Below are 16,651 nucleotides of genomic sequence, written 5' to 3'. Positions count from 1 at the left end.
GAGGGAACTCAAAACTGGATTATAGATGGCAGACAGTTGGTGTCGTAAACCGCCACCTCTTCCCACTCACACTCACATCCTGGGCCATCTGACCTCAGGAATTCACATGACAAGGTGGGGCCAGGTTTCACAATGAGCTCACCCGAAACCCTGGCTGATTAGGTACCACACCCGCTTTCACACCTTGTCGCATGTGATTAGAGGATCACCAGGGGGTCCTTTGTCCCTCCTTGGGGGGATACTCCCACTGGGTTTAAATCTGGGACTCTCGGCCATTTGACCTTAGAACTGAAGAAGCTTCTCGGATGAGAGGTGAAACGTCTTCAAGCAACTCAAAGAAGTCCAGACGCTTTTCTTTGCAAACTCCTTTGACTACGATGACCTGGATGACTGAGAACCTTCACAGACATACAGTCCATAAAACCTTCTTCCAGTCTTCAGTAGTCCAATGGTGGTGTTTCATGGCCCAGACAAGCCTCTTTGTCTTATTCTGATGTCTGGCTTTCTTGCTGCAACTCATCCTGTCAAACCTGCAGCTTGAAGTCTTCTCTTCACAGCTGAAACTGAGACTTGCTCACTACGACCACTATTAAGCTGCTTGAAGCTGTTGTCCTGAGCCGCCGATCACACAAGCTGTTAACTCTCAGAAACTTGTCCTCTGATTCAGTCGTGTCTTTGGGTCTGCAGACCTCTTCCTGTCACAGTTTGTTTCTGAGCCTTTGGATGCTGAAGGAAACTGTACTCACTGACACCTTGACTTTCTTTGCAGTTTCTCTGTAGCAAAGACCTACATTTATAAGTGTTATGATGGTCTGTCTCTCTTCCATGGTTAATTACTTTTTTCTTGCCATTTTTGTACCAACACTACTTTCTGCAGTACAATACTGTTCAACTAGGGTATGGTACCACAGTGTGTTCCAGCACTGCTTTTATGCAGACAGAGGGGGAAGTAATCCAGAAAAGTTGGAACACCTGTAGGAAATAGTAGCACCAGCTTTCAAGGCTTGATCAACCTCCATTGCTGCAAAACAGATTTAAACTGTTAACCCATGTTGTCTCTGAAAAAGGCCTTTTTGTATAATCCTGAAATGTACATTATTTTTTGGTTTTGCCTAACCTTACCTTTTTTCACCACTTACCTTTGTACCATTTAAGCTGTTCATTGGACTTGAACAACTTGAAGAACTGGAAAAATTGGGGCGTTCTAAAACTCTTGACCAGTAGTGTATATGGCAGGTTGACTTTGGGATGCTTTTAACTAAATATAAACATTTATGTTACCATAAGTGTTTGTCCTGATCAACTTACTTTACTTTCTTATGAAAAAGTCTTGAACATGAGCATGAGTTGCCAGGTTGTGGACCAAAACAGCTTTTCAGAGCTGTGAAAACATGGAGAACACGGGCATTATCTGAACCATTGAAAAAAACCCTCAGAATGCTGACTTTGCTGAACTGCAGCCAGTGCAACTACATCTGCATCCGGTAGCAACCCTGAACCCTAACAAGCTGCCTAAACTGCCCCCAAAACATCCCAACCCAGCTACCCAGCCCAGTTGCTCTTGGCCTGTGGGTGCATGGAGCGGCTAAGCCCCCGTGCTCGCTGGCCAAAGCCCTGTGGGATTAGATCCATTCAGGCAGCGGGAAGCCACTGGTGGAGAAACAACAGACATGGGAAGTGACCCTTAGCTATAAATTAGAATTCACACTTAGGTATGCTTTATTGTGATAAAAATGTATATTTCTGTGTAAAGGCTTCTGTCACAACACAACTTTATTTATTACAGTAGAACAATTCAAAGTTTATACACTGGGACCAGACCCCTTGATGTTTTTAAGTCATTTGAATCTCTGTTTGCGTGAGTCTCACTTTCTTTAACTGTCGCTCTGCCCAAACTTATCTTATGCTGCACAAGACGAGGCCTCTCGTTTATGAGCACTTTGCGTGGTCCTTGAATATCACCTCGTGCAGAATAGACCCAGTTTGAGTAACTTCATCTGCCATTTATATATATGGCTCTGCAACATGGCACCGACACCACAAATGGTTTTATTTGTATGAAACTACTTTATTTGTTATGCACTGTATAGAACAGAAAGAAATTAGGTAAATCAAATAGCAAAAAAGAAAACTTACTGACCAGTCCTTTGAAAGTTAACCATCACTCTTGGTGCTGCATCATAATAACGTTGGTCTAGGACTGACCAATGCTGTGGTCTGGTCATTCAGTTAGCATTAGCCAAGAAGTTGGCTAATGTTAATCAACATGAGTAACCCAAATATGGCTGACAATAAACCTAACTTGGTAATATATTTGTTATACTGCATAATTTAAACAATTGCAATGCTTTTTTTTTCTGTCTTCAACACCAACACTGAGATATCAGATAGACCCATTTTCCTTTGGTCATCGTTGTCCAAGCTTTAGTTGTTGGACAGGTCCTGTGGCTGCAAACAAGCCCTCATTCACCATGCTGACAGGTGTTTGTGTTGAATCGCAGCCAAACATCTGCACTTTGGTCTGTCCAAAGGATATTGTTGCACAGGTTTTGCTGTGCTGCCATGTTCTTTATAGAGAGAAGAGGCTTTCTCCTGGAAACACTTCAAACAAGCCATATTTGTTCAGTCCTCTTCTGATTGTACTTTTTTGAACTTTAACCTGCTAATTGAGGACTGTAGAGTATGAGATGTAGCTCTTGGCTTTTTGCAGTTTCTCTCAGTACTGATGGTCCGACCTTGGGATGAATTTGCTAGGACCCCCCCCCCCGTCTTCACTGAATAAGATGTTGGACTTTTTGTTTGGAAAAGGCCTTCTAGCCCTCCCCAGATTGATGGGCAGTGATAATTAGTTCTCTAAGATCACTGCTGATGCTAACACACACCTGAATGCTGACTGTCAAAACCTTTGCTGTTATACAGGTGCTCACATTTACTGATGATCACTTAATCCAGTCCCTTTGATTATACTTCCAATGAGATTGTATTTAGCTCATTTTAAGACCTGCTGAGGACCAGACCAGTTTTATTTTGCCCTCATTGTAAAATGCTGGAATTGAAAGAGGGCACACTTTCTTTTTCACATTTCTCTGTCAGCTGTTGTTCCATTGACTCTGGACTGCATTGTTTCTAAATCTGCCCATCATCCAAGCACACAGGCAGAACAATGCCACAGCATTATGTCACTGACTGACTGACAGAACAGATATGTGTGTATGTGTCTGATGCACTGTCACACAGGTGAAATCCCTCTGTGTCTTTAGTTGGCTTCCTGAGCTCATTGTCTCTCCCGTCCTCCTCTCCGTCTAGCACAGTTTGTTTTGGCAGCCCCGGGTGTCTGATGCGAGTACCGCTGGGTCCCAGCAGGGACTGGACCTAGTGGTGCCCCCCCATCCTCAACCCTGATTCTGCTGACAGGGCCCAACCCACCATGCTGAGATAATGCCATTCCAGAGGGATCGTGGCTAAAGCCTCTCTTTCTGGCTCTCAGGTATATAAAGAGGAGGCAGCAGTAGAGAGGGGAGCAAAGCACTCTGAAAACATTCTTCAGTCACTGCTTTCTACCGCCACCATTCTCCCATTCTTACCTCATCTCCATTTTTCATCTGCTGGATTCCCCACCAAGCCAAAGTAGACCAGACTGTCTTCAGTTGCTATGGATATTGCCATCCAGCACCCCTGGTTCAGACGTGCCCTGGGCTCTGTCTACCCTGCCAGACTCTTTGACCAGTTTTTTGGAGAGGGCATGTTTGATTACGACCTCTTCCCTTACGCCGCCTCCACCATCAGCCCCTATTACAGACAGTCACTCTTCCGCAACGTTTTGGATTTTTCCAACTCTGGGATCTCAGAGGTAACCGAAAAAATATGGATTTAGTCTCATATTCTGTGGTTATTAGAGAATAGAGTGTGTGCATCTCATGTTTAATACATACATGTATAAAAATCTGAATTTTGTTGGACTTGTTAGTCTTGAGTTTCGTTAGACTGAAAGCTAACATCTACTGTGCTCCATACAACGTAGAGAGAAATGAAGAAATGAAGCTGCTGACCTAAAGTTTTAGAAGTTAAGGTCAAGAGATGTTCTCTGTGTTTGTCTGTCTCCCTCAGGTGAGATCTGACAGGGATAAGTTCACAGTCTACTTGGATGTCAAGCACTTCTCTCCTGATGAGCTCAGTGTGAAAGTCACTGACGACTATGTGGAGATCCAGGGCAAGCATGGAGAAAGACAGGTAGTCCTCCTCTCTGCTGTGATGCACACACCACGAGTGAGTGAGTTAGACTCATAGGGCATAAAGGCTTCCTGAGGAATTTTCCAACACTAGTCAGATCACTGATCACAGATGTAGCAACAAGCCATATGTACGTAACTAACCACGGTGGTTAGACATACAAACCTGTTTATGTTAGACTGCAAGAAAGTTCACTGTAATACGTAGGATGGGTAATAAGATGTATTTGATTACATGAAGTTGCCTTCAGTGTTGTTATGGGTTGAAAGCAGCCAATAGGTGTGTGACTAGGTGCCCATCCCTTTAGCCTGGACATTATCATTTTATTTTGTATTATTAGTGGAAATGAAAAGAGGAAAAACAAGTTATGTTGGACTGAAAAGACTAAATAGACATATAACACACAGTACTATCTTATCCCGTCTCACAACAACTCCACTCCAAATTCCAAGATGCCACTCAGTTTGTCAGGCTCACGCATCTTAATAGACCTGGGTTGGTCTCTGACTCTGAAGTCTGAAAACCTCAGCAGTTAGCAGGAAGCAGTGTGTGCTCACTCTCTCGCGAGAGTGAAGCTTTCCCTGGACTGACAATGGCTTCATGGCATCAATACTGCTGTTTTTCAGGACGACCACGGTTACATCTCCCGTGAGTTTCACCGCCGTTACCGCCTCCCCTCTAGCGTTGACCAATCATCCATCACCTGCACCTTGTCAGCTGACGGTCTGCTGACTCTGACCGGACCAAAGGTCACCGGAGGGAGCGAGTCTGGCCGCAGTGAGCGCAGTATCCCCGTGACTCGTGATGATAAGCCCAACGCTGCCGCCTCCTCCTAGAGGCCAAGTGCTGGTGGTTGACCCGGGGTACTGAAGGAGCTCAGCCCCGTAAATAACCAGCATCAACGGGGATGGACGACTCCGGAATTCTTCTTTCCCCCTTACCTTAGAGGATATCTGTGTCTTCCCTGCTTCTCTTTCTATAGTTACTTCTTAACTCATTAGTATCATTGTTTTAAGTATAACAAAAATCAGCCCGCCAAGGCAGTCGAGTAAGAGGTGGCTGGAGTTTTTAAAGAGAGAAGTCATCTGGAGACATTCACACGGCCCAGCATGTTTCAGAGCAGTACTCTGACGGTACGGGCTGGCTTTAAGCTTGAAACAAAAATGTCTTGCATGTTCTGTACCACATATTAAAATCGCAGAGGAGCCCTGGTTTCTCCCATTCTTGTTCTTCCTCTGAAGCCTCTGTCTCACATATATCCTGTACTGAAGTCTAAGCTTTGTTCAGTGGATATCTGCTCACAATTCAAGTCCATACTAAAGAAGCAATAAAGCTGTACAATTAACAAAATGCAACCCCTGTGTGGTTTTACTCTTTTTTCCCCTTCTTCTTATCAGCTCAGGCTTTGTTTTGATAAATCAGGCAGACAATAAACTCTTAGTGCACAGAGAGTGTTTTCTATGACATAACAATGATTTCAGTGAAGCAACTCTAGCAGAATATACAGACGGTGAGTGACGTCCAGTGTTGGGAAGGTTACTTTTAAAATGTATTCCACTACAGATTACAGATTACATGCCCCAAAATGTATTCTGTAACGTATTCCGTTACGTTACTCAATGAGAGTAACGCATTTTGAATACTTTGGATTACTTAATATATTATCATGCTTTTTACAACTACATGAATGTACTATTGCTGTGTGATTTATTACTATTACTGAAGGATACTCGCCATACCAATACCGACTTGATGTTTAAATCTTAATATAAATGAGTAACAGTAGGTGGACATTAGGTAAGGCTGCACTTTTTGCAGCGATCTCCTATAGAAAACTATTCCGCGCGTATATAAAACAGGTCCGCTGCTCCGAACCGTAGCAAAGGGACCTCTGGCTAATACGTCGGGTTCGTGTCGGGCTCGTAGCCGAAAACTAGCTTTGCTTTGTTGTCTGGGTCAACTTTGCTAGCGAGAGACAGAGAGAGGCGTTGAAAGGCTGCTCCAACGGAACTTATTGTTTCGGAGGAAAACACGAACACAGTGTACAGTCGAGTCTTAATAGCTTACTTACAACTGGGCTACACTGCCCATCAGGCTACATTCTTTAGGGCGATGCCTGTCACACTCTGCCTGTTGCCTTCATATTAAATAATTTTTACAAATATTTCTTCACGTCATTATGGCCACAAGTAGAGGTGACATGGGCCGCGAGATTGAGACGCAGGCATTAGAGCCTCTTAATGTGTGTTTTGTTTGGGTTTCCACCAGCGTGGAATTACCAAAAATACAGAGGGCACAGCCTAACATATGAAACAGGAAAAGACCGCCGTGTAATCCATTTATTTCAGCAAAGTAACTGTATTCTGAATACCACCTTTTTAAACGGTAACTGTAACGGAATACAGTTACTCATATTTTGTATTTTAAATACGTAACGGCGGTACATGTATTCAGTTACTCCCCAACACTGGTGACGTCTGCTCGTGCCTTTAGTCGATGGATACAGCACAGTGTGTGCAGCGTTGGGGTGACTGCACAGAAAACAGATCCGTGCAGAAGACCTTCAGAGCAGTTCAGTCCTCTGAGACATGTGCTTCTGATGTACTGGCATGACACAGACACACTGCACTGTAAACATCATCTTTACTAGGTCAGGTTTAACAATGCAGATCTACATTATGCATTTTAAGCACTAACCATGCACAGTAGTGTGAACATACATAGAAGCTGAACGGTGAACAATGCAGTGAGAAAGGCTCTTCTTTCACTTCAATTCCTCCCTCATCACACACGGCTCTGTTTACAGGCCCGGCCCTGGAAACACACACCATGTCACAGTCTGTGCTCAGAAAGGTCAGGGATGAATCTCAAGGTGATGTGAGGAAGGGACAAGTTTCTACATTTGCATGCAGTGCACGCTCACACTCAACACCAGCTTTAGACTTTAGATCTGCCCATGTGAGACATCAGTGCAGTTGCTTCTCTATTCAGGAAAACAGAGACTGATAGCCCAAACCTAAAACACACTGCTTTCACTAACTGTTATGTGACAAATTGCCAAGTGTGAAGAAATGTAGCAGTGAAAGACTCAGATGCTGACAAAAGAAACAAAACAGGTGAAGTTAACCTGAACACATACCAAGCCCTCATTTCTGTTCTAACAGAGTTAGTGTGGTAAACACAATGGCTGCAAGAAGCATGCATTTCTTAGATTCTGGGCAGGGAAGCGCAGGATTCATCATACTATGGTACCTGTTGGAGGGCCTGAAGGTCCTCCAAGGTCTGCAGAGCAGTCAGTCTCAGGCTTGGCTGCATGCTGGCAGCGAGCCTGCTGACGCGATCACGGAGGTCTGGATCCAGCAGTGAGGAGCCCAACAGGAGCAACACATCGTCCTCCAACAACATGGACTGCAAGAGACGCAGGGAGTGGAGACACACCTCCCAGTGTCCGTCTACAGACACACAAATTAGATCCTGGAATACACAGTCTGTGACACTGACAGTTTCCCATCAACACTAACAGTTTATTATATTAACTATATCAGTGTCATTGAAGGTTAGACTTGAGACGGGTTGTAGGCTAGAGCACAGGTACTGTTTTTGTTGTAGCATGCATTAGCTTACCATCAAGCAGATTCCAGATGAGAGGGAGGATTCCTTGGTTCTCACTCAGGTACTTCAGTCCTTTGAGACTGATGCTCACGTTATAGAGCGCCATCAGCATCAACCTGCACCAAAGCATCACCATGGTCCGTTTTAGTGAAACAGCAGTCCACACTGCAGAGAAACACTGACATCTAGTGCCCACAACATCTCAACACATTCAGATGCCTTTTAAGAGCTTTTAAGAAGGAAGTTTAACCAAATTCCAGTCAGTAAGTGGTGGCTGGTTGGTCAGTTAGCACTGTGAAATCCTATGATGTTCGTCAAGTTTGTGGGTTTTATTGTGGTCGTATGAGCTCTGCACACTGTTGCAATTACAGGTATGAGTTTTACTTTAGTAGGCCCCTTTTCCGAATTTTACTAACACACATACCACACACGAAACATTACGAACTCTTGGTCACTATGATCACTTTAACTTTCTACTGATATGTCAATGAAAACAGAATTCATCTGCATCTTTCTATCTACTTGCTGCTGATGATCAGGGTACAGCCAGCATGGGCAACAGTGTGAGTAGACATGCCCAAACCTCCATCTCCCACGGGACACCCCTGAAATATCTCACATATGAAGGGTACCAGTGAGGTGCCTGCACCATATCAAATGGCTCCAATCCTAGTGGAGAAGCAGCAGCTTTACTCTGTGTTGGAACTACTTATTTTGTTTGTATTAATAAAATATGTTAGAATTTCAATGCTAGAGGGAAGCTTAGGAAACAAGGAGAGATATCAAAACACAGAACAAGTTTTTAGGCACGCGTTTGTATCAGTTTAAAAACCATATGTCGCGTCATTCTCGAGTTATTGCAGTCACAGTGTCCATGCTGCCTACCTGCCCGGCAGGGTGACAATGATACCACATCAGCCTTTTACAGCTGAGGGATAAAAATGATGACAAAGGAGGCACAAAACCTGCAGCCTAAATTCTTCCACAAACTATTACATGAATTCTATATTGTACAGAATGAGAAGCCAATAGTCACTCATAATTACAGCAGCTGGAACTGCATGGAAACCTGGACCTACAACCCTCTGGAAACCAGATTCCAGCCATTATCAGCTTTTTAATAAACATTGTTGACCACTAATAGGTATAAATGGGGTCATTCATCTTGGCAGACTTAGGTAAGGCAAATAAACCGAAGTTACAACTGATGAGTATATAATTATACTATACTGATGTTTATACCAGAGAAGATCTTAAAATGGAGTGAGTACGTCTAGCTCATAGCATTACCCTTAACTGCCACACTACAAAATCTAACTCAAATTCCAAGTCCAACACTCTTTAAATGAAGAGTCCTCTTCACATACTGAGGTCAATTATAGTGTTCCACAGGGTTCAGTGCTCGGACCAATTAGGCAGTATCATCAGAAGGCATAGTATACATTCTCATTGCTTGCAGATGACACGCAGCTCTATCTATCCATGAAGCCAGGTAACACACACCAATTAGTTAAACTGCAGGAATGTCTTAAAGACATAAAGACCTGGATGGCCGCTAACTTTCTGCTTCTTAATTCAGATCAAACTGAGGTTATTGTACTCGGCCCTGAAAATCTTAGAAATATGGTGTCTAAGCAGATTCTTACTCTGGATGGCATTACCTTGGCCTCCAGTAACACTGTGAGGAACCTTGGAGTCATTTTTGACCAGGACATGTCCTTCAATGCACATATTAAACAAATATGTAAGACTGCTTTCTTCCATTTGTGCAACATCTCTAAAATTAGAAATATCCTGTCTCAGAGTGATGCTGAAAAACTAGTTCATGCATTTATTACTTCCAGGCTGGACTACTGTAATTCATTATTATCAGGATGTCCTAAAAACTCCCTGAAAAGCCTTCAGCTGATCCAAAATGCTGCAGCAAGAGTCCTGACAGGGACTAGAAAGAGAGAGCAGATTTCTCCTGTTTTGGCTTCCCTTCATTGGCTTCCTGTTAAATCCAGAATTGAATTCAAAATCCTGCTCCTCACATACAAGGTCTTAAATATCAGGCCCCATCTTATCTTAATGACCTTGTAGTGCCATATCACCCTATTAGAGCACTTCGCTCTCACACTGCAGGCTTACTTGTTGTTCCTAGAGTATTTAAAAGTAGAATGGGAGGCAGAGCCTTCAGTTTTCAGGCCCCTCTTCTGTGGAACCAGCTTCCAGCTAAGATTTAGGCTCAATCAGGTGACACTGAATCCCTAAGGCTGATGGGGATTCCCATTATGTACTTCTTCACTCACTATGTGTTAATAGACCTCTCTGAATTGAATCATATCTGTTATTAACCTCTGTCTCTCTTCCACAGCATGTCTTTATCCTGTCTTCCTTCTCTCTCCCCAACCAATCACAGCAGATGGCCCCGCCCCTCCCTGAGCCTGGTTCTGTCGGAGGTTTCTTCCTGTTAAAAGGGAGTTTTTCCACTGTCGCCAACGTACTTGCTCATAGGGGGTCATATGATTGTTGGGTTTTCTCTGTTGTATTATTGTAGGGTCTAATATATAATAATATTAGATTATATAATATAAATATATAAAGCACCTTTAGGCGACCGTTGTTGTCATTTGGCACTGTATAAACAAAACTGAATTGAAAATTACATTCAATTTAACCTGAACCGCTAAAGTGCTCCCAGTGATGCTTACAAAGGAGTGCAGCATAGTGGAAACATGCCCTGTCACAGGCTAACTAAAAATGTGTGGCTGCCATCAAATGAAAAGTCTGCACAAGCCTATTGTTAAAAATATCCGGGACGTTTTCTTTTTACTGTTTGATTATGGTGTGGAACTGACTCTGTTTTGTTTTCACTTACATTTCACACAGTGTGCAGACTTTTCGAAAACTATGTTGTGAATAAAGTCAGTACAGCTGACCAACACTGAGGCTCACTGATGGTTTCAAATTAAAATATATATTACTGAATGAAAAATGTAGGAATTGTACTTTGCAGATGACTGCTTTAGAGGAAAATAAAAGTAGGTTTGATCCCGTTATGATTCATGGATCAGATGATCCGACGCAAACATTGTGTCACATTCTTGTTAACTCTCTATTCGATCCTGATACGTATTAATGACAAAGAGGTTGATCCACATACACTTTCAGTCTGGGGAAGACACCGGGCTTCATCAACTTGAGAAGTTTCATCAAAGTGTCCAGGAAGACGTGCGCTGAGCTTGACAGGAAGTCCCGCCCCTGTGTTACTGCTGCTACATCTGATTGATAAGAAACAAAGAAAAGTCAGCTGACTTAGAACCACGCGAGTTGAGCCGTTATTTGTGTTCATGAAGGTTATAAGAAAATGTGCTTCGACACATCCTTTCTGACTACTAGAAGCTTCAGACTCACTAGTAATGGTCCCAGCCACTGCCAACACAAACTGATGCTCATGGGAGTTGTAGTCCTCAGTTTGAGTTTTCTCCTCTTCATCTAAAGACGTGACAAAGCTCTCTAGAGTCTGAGCAGCTACAGCAAGGAAGGCCTGCAGCTTCCCCTGAAGCGCGCGCACACACACACAGTTAGATGATTACCATCCAGCAGCATTAACATCTGCTGTTACAAATAGTGTTAGATCATGTCTCAGTGACAAAAAAAAAATTAATTTGGAGAGAGAAGAGAAGGAGCAGAGAGGATGCTCTTTTGTTTGCACTGCATAAAATTATCATTATGTGGAACGACCAAAATATATGGACGAGCCATGTTTCATTTGCATCAAACACTTTAAACAACATATTTTAATGTTACAGCTAAAGATGTACAACACAGTCGTCAGAAGGTCATTTTGTAATTATACTGTGTGTTGGTTTGATCAAGCAAGTCAAACTAATTATTGTGCATACTGGGATAAGTTTGTTACTGTGGAAGTGATTTTTGATTTTATGTTTGGATTGGCAGATATTTACTCCGGCTGCAGCCCATTCCAAAAAGATTTGTGTCTCCTCCTGGGATTGAACTGGGATCTGATGTTAATGTATTGAATACTGTTTCATTTTCAGTTGTGGTTGCACTTTATACAAACACTACTGACCACTAACATGTATCCCTGTAGCCCTATTTGGGGTTTTTTGTTACAGGAAAACAAGTCCAAATCCACACACAAAGACAGAAAAGACTGAAGATGACTCACATCAGCCAGCCAAAGTGAGACGGTATCCTCCTTGGCAGAGCAGCTCCACAGCAGACTGCAGGCAGCAGATCCCAGACCAGAGCAGAAGTCTGCCTGCTGCTGCAGCTCCACTCTGCTCTGCCACAGTTGCTCACGTAACAGCAGCTTTTCCTGAACATCCATTCATGTGGATTCAGTGCAGTGTCACATTCAATAAATAATAAATAACAGCATGGCGTAAAGCAAGACAAGCCCAAATTCATCAACCAAGTCCAGTTTCCTTAGTGGGATACCAGAAATATTTTTCATGTTATTGTTATGAGTCCATTTTCAGGTCTGACTCTCCCTCTCACCTCTTTCTCTTTTTGACACTCAGTTTGCACAGCATCCAGTCGAGACTGAAGGTGCAGACACTCCTGCCTCATCTGCTCCTGCTCCTTCACAATGTGCTCCTTCACTAAACACACACACACACACACACACAGTTTGAGAGCAGATACTCTTAATGTTTCTAACACTATTTTTGCACAACATGAAACTTTGCCAGTTTTAAGGTAGAGTTTTGGTCCCATTTTGATTATGTCATAATCTCCCAGTCCTGTAACAGGCTGGCAACCTCTCCAGAGTATAACCGCCTTTTATTCCAACCCCTGAGACCCTAAACTGAATAAGTGGCTGAGATGCTAAGTGATGTGAGTCTTGAATTAAAGGAAAAAATGGTGAGGAATCGTGATTTATCACACGATCTCCATGGTGACTGTGATATTTCACCATGAGTAAGCAGATACAGGGTTTTTTGGGACCTTCTATGGGTTTGTAATTCCTTTCATTTTCACAGGGGGCGAAACAACCAGTTAATAGTTAACAAAGCTTCTTTAGTGGAGGACATTGAGGCCTGAGCCCTTCATGGAGTGTAGCACACAGGTGAACCAGTGGAAGGACATGATATTAGGGGGCCATGGAGTCTAAGCAGTGAATGGCAGTATGCAACTTAAAAGTCCGGGTCTTACACACAGCACACTGTGTGGTCTGTGTGTACATCTCCCAAAGATGTAAACTAGGTGTCATGTAGTAACAGACTTGATGTTCCTGTATAGGAACAGGAAAAAAGGATAGCACAGTGGTCAGAGATGGATAGGTCAATACAGGGCACATCTCAAGTCCAGTGTGGGACCTCTTAGATGAGTGGAGTCTTTAATATGCTGTGTAATGCTGAAGCAGTCTAACAGTGACATAAATTCTGCAGTAAAGGGGCAGCTGTGAGAGTCAATATGGATAAGGAGGAGTGTGGAGGAGGACAAGCTGGGGCTTCTGGGGGTGGTAAACAGGGGTTAGAGTGGGCAGAAGAATCCGAAATGCTGTCGTGCCAAAAAGTGTTTTCTGGTTTCTCCCTGTGGTTTTTTTTTTATGTCTAATATATTTGCTTAGACAAAGATATTAAAGGAACTTTAAAGTTCAGGTGCCTTCTTCCAGGCTCCTTAGACTACCATGACCTGGATGACTGAGCACCTACACAGACATACCTACACTATAATCAGACCAGTCCTTTTGGTCACTTCAAATATCTTTACAGAGCTGTGACGTTATATTTGGCACAGTGCCAGAGCCCTCTTGAAAAGGACATTTTTAATGTCAATGACAATTTTTACCCAGATAAATGGGTAAAAATTGGAAAAAACTTAAGTGCAGCATCTATCATGTGCCAGGCAGGTTCAGCAAGAAAAATAAATGACAGCTCAGGGGTTTCCAGCCTCAGCACAACCTTTATCTTCTCATCCCCGTGATGCATTGACGGTGGTGCTGATATTTCCGCATCTGTCCAGCACTATCGAGGAGGAGCGACGGGAAGAAACACGCGTGTGACAGATGGAGGAAGATGTCACAAAGAGCGGAGAGGAGAGGAAGGAGAGGAAACCGAAAAACCTTACATGTGACGTACTGATTCGTTTTAGACTTTAAATCACACGTTGGATCTGTGCATGATGTTTTGCTGAGCTGGTTTTTTGTTCGTATTTTTCAAAGGTTGCATGGAAACAGCAGACAGGCTGGTTAGTCAGAGTACGGCGAGGTAAAGTTTGTAAAGAGCGCTTCTCAGCTTTGTCTCGATGACGTCTGCGCCTGTCAGAGGACATCAAGGAGCATGCTCAGTGTCACGAGCCCCAGCGCACAGAGAAATTTGATGACATCATCATCCAGGAGCGAGGTGATGGCAGAGATCCAGCAGAGCCGACAGGACATATTTCATGGTCGCCATGTCGGAGCACAAGCAGCTAGTTAGCAAGCTAGCCTCCCTGCCAGAGCTAGAGAGACGGGGAGCATCACCCTAAAGCCAGGCCGTGGAAGGCGGAGGCCAGGATGCTGGCAGATCGGGCTGCTCTCAGGGAGGATGGGATCAGAAGAATGGTCCAATGGAATGCAGCGGGGGTCACAAACAGCCGGACACAGCAGCAGGTGAGGACACCAGGCACGTAACAGCACCCAAGATACTGTCCCCATGTCTTTAGGAGAATTTGTAGAAATACACACATATTCACTAGTTTGACAGGCAGGAAATAATATTTTTGTACCCCCACCCCAAACCTCTGAAAGCCGGGAACCTGGCATACCTCGGCATAGTGTGCAGTGTCTTCCAAAAAAAGACATGACCCAGTTCTTCTTATATTACCACAACATAGTGTGGTGAGACAAGATCCTTTGTGAATAGCAGTGCTATATGCCTGTGTGGGTCATGGTAATCTAAGGAGCTTGGAAAGACTTCTTTAAGGTTCTTGAAGATGTTTGAAGAAACTGGTGGAGAGTCCCAGGTCCCATTTGGCTCACAATACCAGTTGTCTGCCACCTACAATCCAGTTTTGAGATCCCTTCCCAGGCACCTTAACACCCACTCACATCTTGCCAGTTGATCTCAACAGGTCAGGTGATAGGGTGAAGCAAGGTCTCACAATGGTTTCACCCGAAACCTCTGCTGATAATGACCCATACCCTTTTTCACACCTTGACTCATGTGATGAGACACATGATCTGTAGTGGGTCAACTCCTGCTAGGGCTTTTCTTTCCAAGCTTCTTATATCAGCAGTGCTATTACTGGGTCACTGGGTCAGCCTGGGGTCAGAGTAGAAGATAAAATGAGGCCAATTAGAAAGCAGGCGCACCTGGCTTTCCTTATCACCTGTGAGGAGTGTAAAACAGACCTGGCTCCACTGACCATTAGACAACTCTGTCTCTCTGTAGCTGGATGTCTTCAACAAGCCTTCAGGTTTATACATTAACTGTATTTGTTCTGCTCTGTGATACACACAACACCCTCTTGTTTACAGCAGGATCAGAGTGGAGTTGAGCATACTTGTCTGAGCTGCTCGGGCTTTATGCAGCATTTCCATCAGATCCCCATTCACAACTCTTGGCAGGAACTCTCTAAGCTGCATGACTTCTGTGGTCAGCTTCTCTAAATCTCTCTTTCTCACTCTGATAAAGCCACCCTGGAAGAAAAAAAAAAGACAGAAAAAGACTGCATCCTTCTTTCCCACAGATTCACTAATTTAATTGTGCTTTTTTAGATTCTAAGTAATCCATAGACCGATAAGGAAACCATTAAATATGCACTCCAGACCAGGCAGAGTGTGAGAAGGGCTCAGTGTAAACTGCTATTACAATGAAGCATGTCTGCAGGGTGGCCTGTAAATAAGCAATGGGGACAAATGAATAGAAAACGCAGGTCTTAGGTATGTGTTAGCCGACCATGCTCTGCAATGTCAGCTTCAATGCACTGATTCTCTGAGTTTTAAATCATCATCATCATTTAAGAGATCTCTGTTGAGTTACTGGTTTAACTTAATTAAGTTCAGACAGACTTTACAGTGTCTTGTATATGAAGAAGCTGGGGACAGAACAGAGACACTCCCTGTAGTTTCTTCATTGAAATTATGCACATCCCACATTTTTAGTTTTATAATAAAATATAAGTCCTCTCACGGTTTGAGCACACTGTCTAAAGATGGCTCTGTCACTCAGTTGCATTTGAATTAAAACAAGGTTAAAGATTTAGCTGCTGGCTTAAAAAGTCCCACTTGTTAGCCAGGTACACGTTTTAACTCTGTACTTGTAGTAACCACTATCACAGATTCATCAAACGCTGACAGGCCCATCTTTTGTCTTTGGACTCCAACCGGTCTGATGACGACAAAGCTAAAGATGTCGTCTTTGTTCTCTTGATTAGCAGGAACAGCAGGCAGGTTCGTCCGTGGTTGATGAGTGGGTGTCTTACCTTTGCTTTTTGGCTCGTCTTTTTCCCGCCTGATAAGGCTGCCATGTTACTGCTGGTTAGTGAGTCTGCTTCTGTGGTCACAGAGACCAGCACTCAGTTTATTACACAGCCAGCAAAGCTAGCACGTTAGCTAAGAAATGTTTCTGAATCCACAGACAGAGGTTCGAGTTGTTTAGTGCCACATAACCAATGTTTTTGAATATATTTGGACACATAAAGGTGCTCACCAGTGGTGTGAGTCGAAGGACTGAGGAGCTGTTCCTGGCCGCTTTTTAGCGCAGACCGTCCCAAACACACGGGATGTGGCTGTGAGGCGGGCTCCAGTCCGGGTTTTACGGCCTCCGGGAGAGCTGGGCTCTTCCTTTGTGCTTGAACCTCTTCAGTGTGCTCC

General features: G+C 43.6%; 2 protein-coding genes across 3 annotated transcripts; one reads left to right on the top strand and one right to left on the bottom strand.

Annotated features, from left to right (window-relative positions):
• The first annotated feature begins 3,025 nt into the window (after positions 1-3,025).
• On the top strand, positions 3,026-5,683 carry cryaa (crystallin, alpha A). 2 transcript variants are annotated; one of them, XM_039607434.1, is made up of 4 exons: positions 3,026-3,487; positions 3,623-3,850; positions 4,108-4,230; positions 4,857-5,683. In XM_039607434.1, exons 2-4 carry the CDS (start codon positions 3,653-3,655, stop codon positions 5,064-5,066), a joined length of 531 nt encoding a protein of 176 aa, XP_039463368.1. In that variant the 5' UTR covers positions 3,026-3,487; positions 3,623-3,652; the 3' UTR covers positions 5,067-5,683. The 2 variants fall into 2 exon arrangements, with proteins under 2 accessions (XP_039463368.1, XP_031611381.1); XM_031755521.2 differs by having other exon boundaries at positions 3,026-3,850.
• Positions 5,684-6,856: 1,173 nt separating this feature from the next.
• LOC116332570 (heat shock transcription factor 2 binding protein) lies at positions 6,857-16,623 on the bottom strand. The gene is made up of 10 exons (XM_031755581.2): positions 16,488-16,623; positions 16,261-16,331; positions 15,340-15,475; positions 12,349-12,452; positions 12,017-12,166; positions 11,239-11,383; positions 10,988-11,105; positions 7,855-7,958; positions 7,483-7,682; positions 6,857-7,044 (listed from the first exon to the last, which is right to left on the bottom strand). The coding sequence occupies exons 2-10, from the start codon at positions 16,303-16,305 to the stop codon at positions 7,015-7,017; spliced, it is 1,032 nt and encodes a 343-aa protein (XP_031611441.1). The 5' UTR covers positions 16,306-16,331; positions 16,488-16,623; the 3' UTR covers positions 6,857-7,014.
• Positions 16,624-16,651: the final 28 nt, after the last annotated feature.

The sequence above is a fragment of the Oreochromis aureus genome, linkage group 23 (genome assembly GCF_013358895.1).
Source record: "Oreochromis aureus strain Israel breed Guangdong linkage group 23, ZZ_aureus, whole genome shotgun sequence".
Lineage (NCBI taxonomy): Eukaryota > Metazoa > Chordata > Actinopteri > Cichliformes > Cichlidae > Oreochromis > Oreochromis aureus.
Note: the sequence above shows the minus strand (reverse complement) of the source record. Positions and strands in the feature narration are given on the sequence as shown.

Coding starts and splice junctions, on each gene's coding strand:
- cryaa (XM_039607434.1), top strand. CDS start 3,653: ATGGATATTGCCATCCAGCACCCCTGGTTCAGACGTGCCCTGGGCTCT. Junction 3,851..4,107: donor CCAACTCTGGGATCTCAGAG/GTAACCGAAAAA, acceptor TGTCTCCCTCAG/GTGAGATCTGACAGGGATAA. Junction 4,231..4,856: donor GCAAGCATGGAGAAAGACAG/GTAGTCCTCCTC, acceptor GCTGTTTTTCAG/GACGACCACGGTTACATCTC.
- LOC116332570 (XM_031755581.2), bottom strand. CDS start 16,305: ATGGCAGCCTTATCAGGCGGGAAAAAGACGAGCCAAAAAGCAAAG. Junction 11,106..11,238: donor AGTGGCTGGGACCATTACTA/GTGAGTCTGAAG, acceptor CTTATCAATCAG/ATGTAGCAGCAGTAACACAG. Junction 7,959..10,987: donor GTCTTCCCCAGACTGAAAGT/GTATGTGGATCA, acceptor GCTTTGGTGCAG/GTTGATGCTGATGGCGCTCT.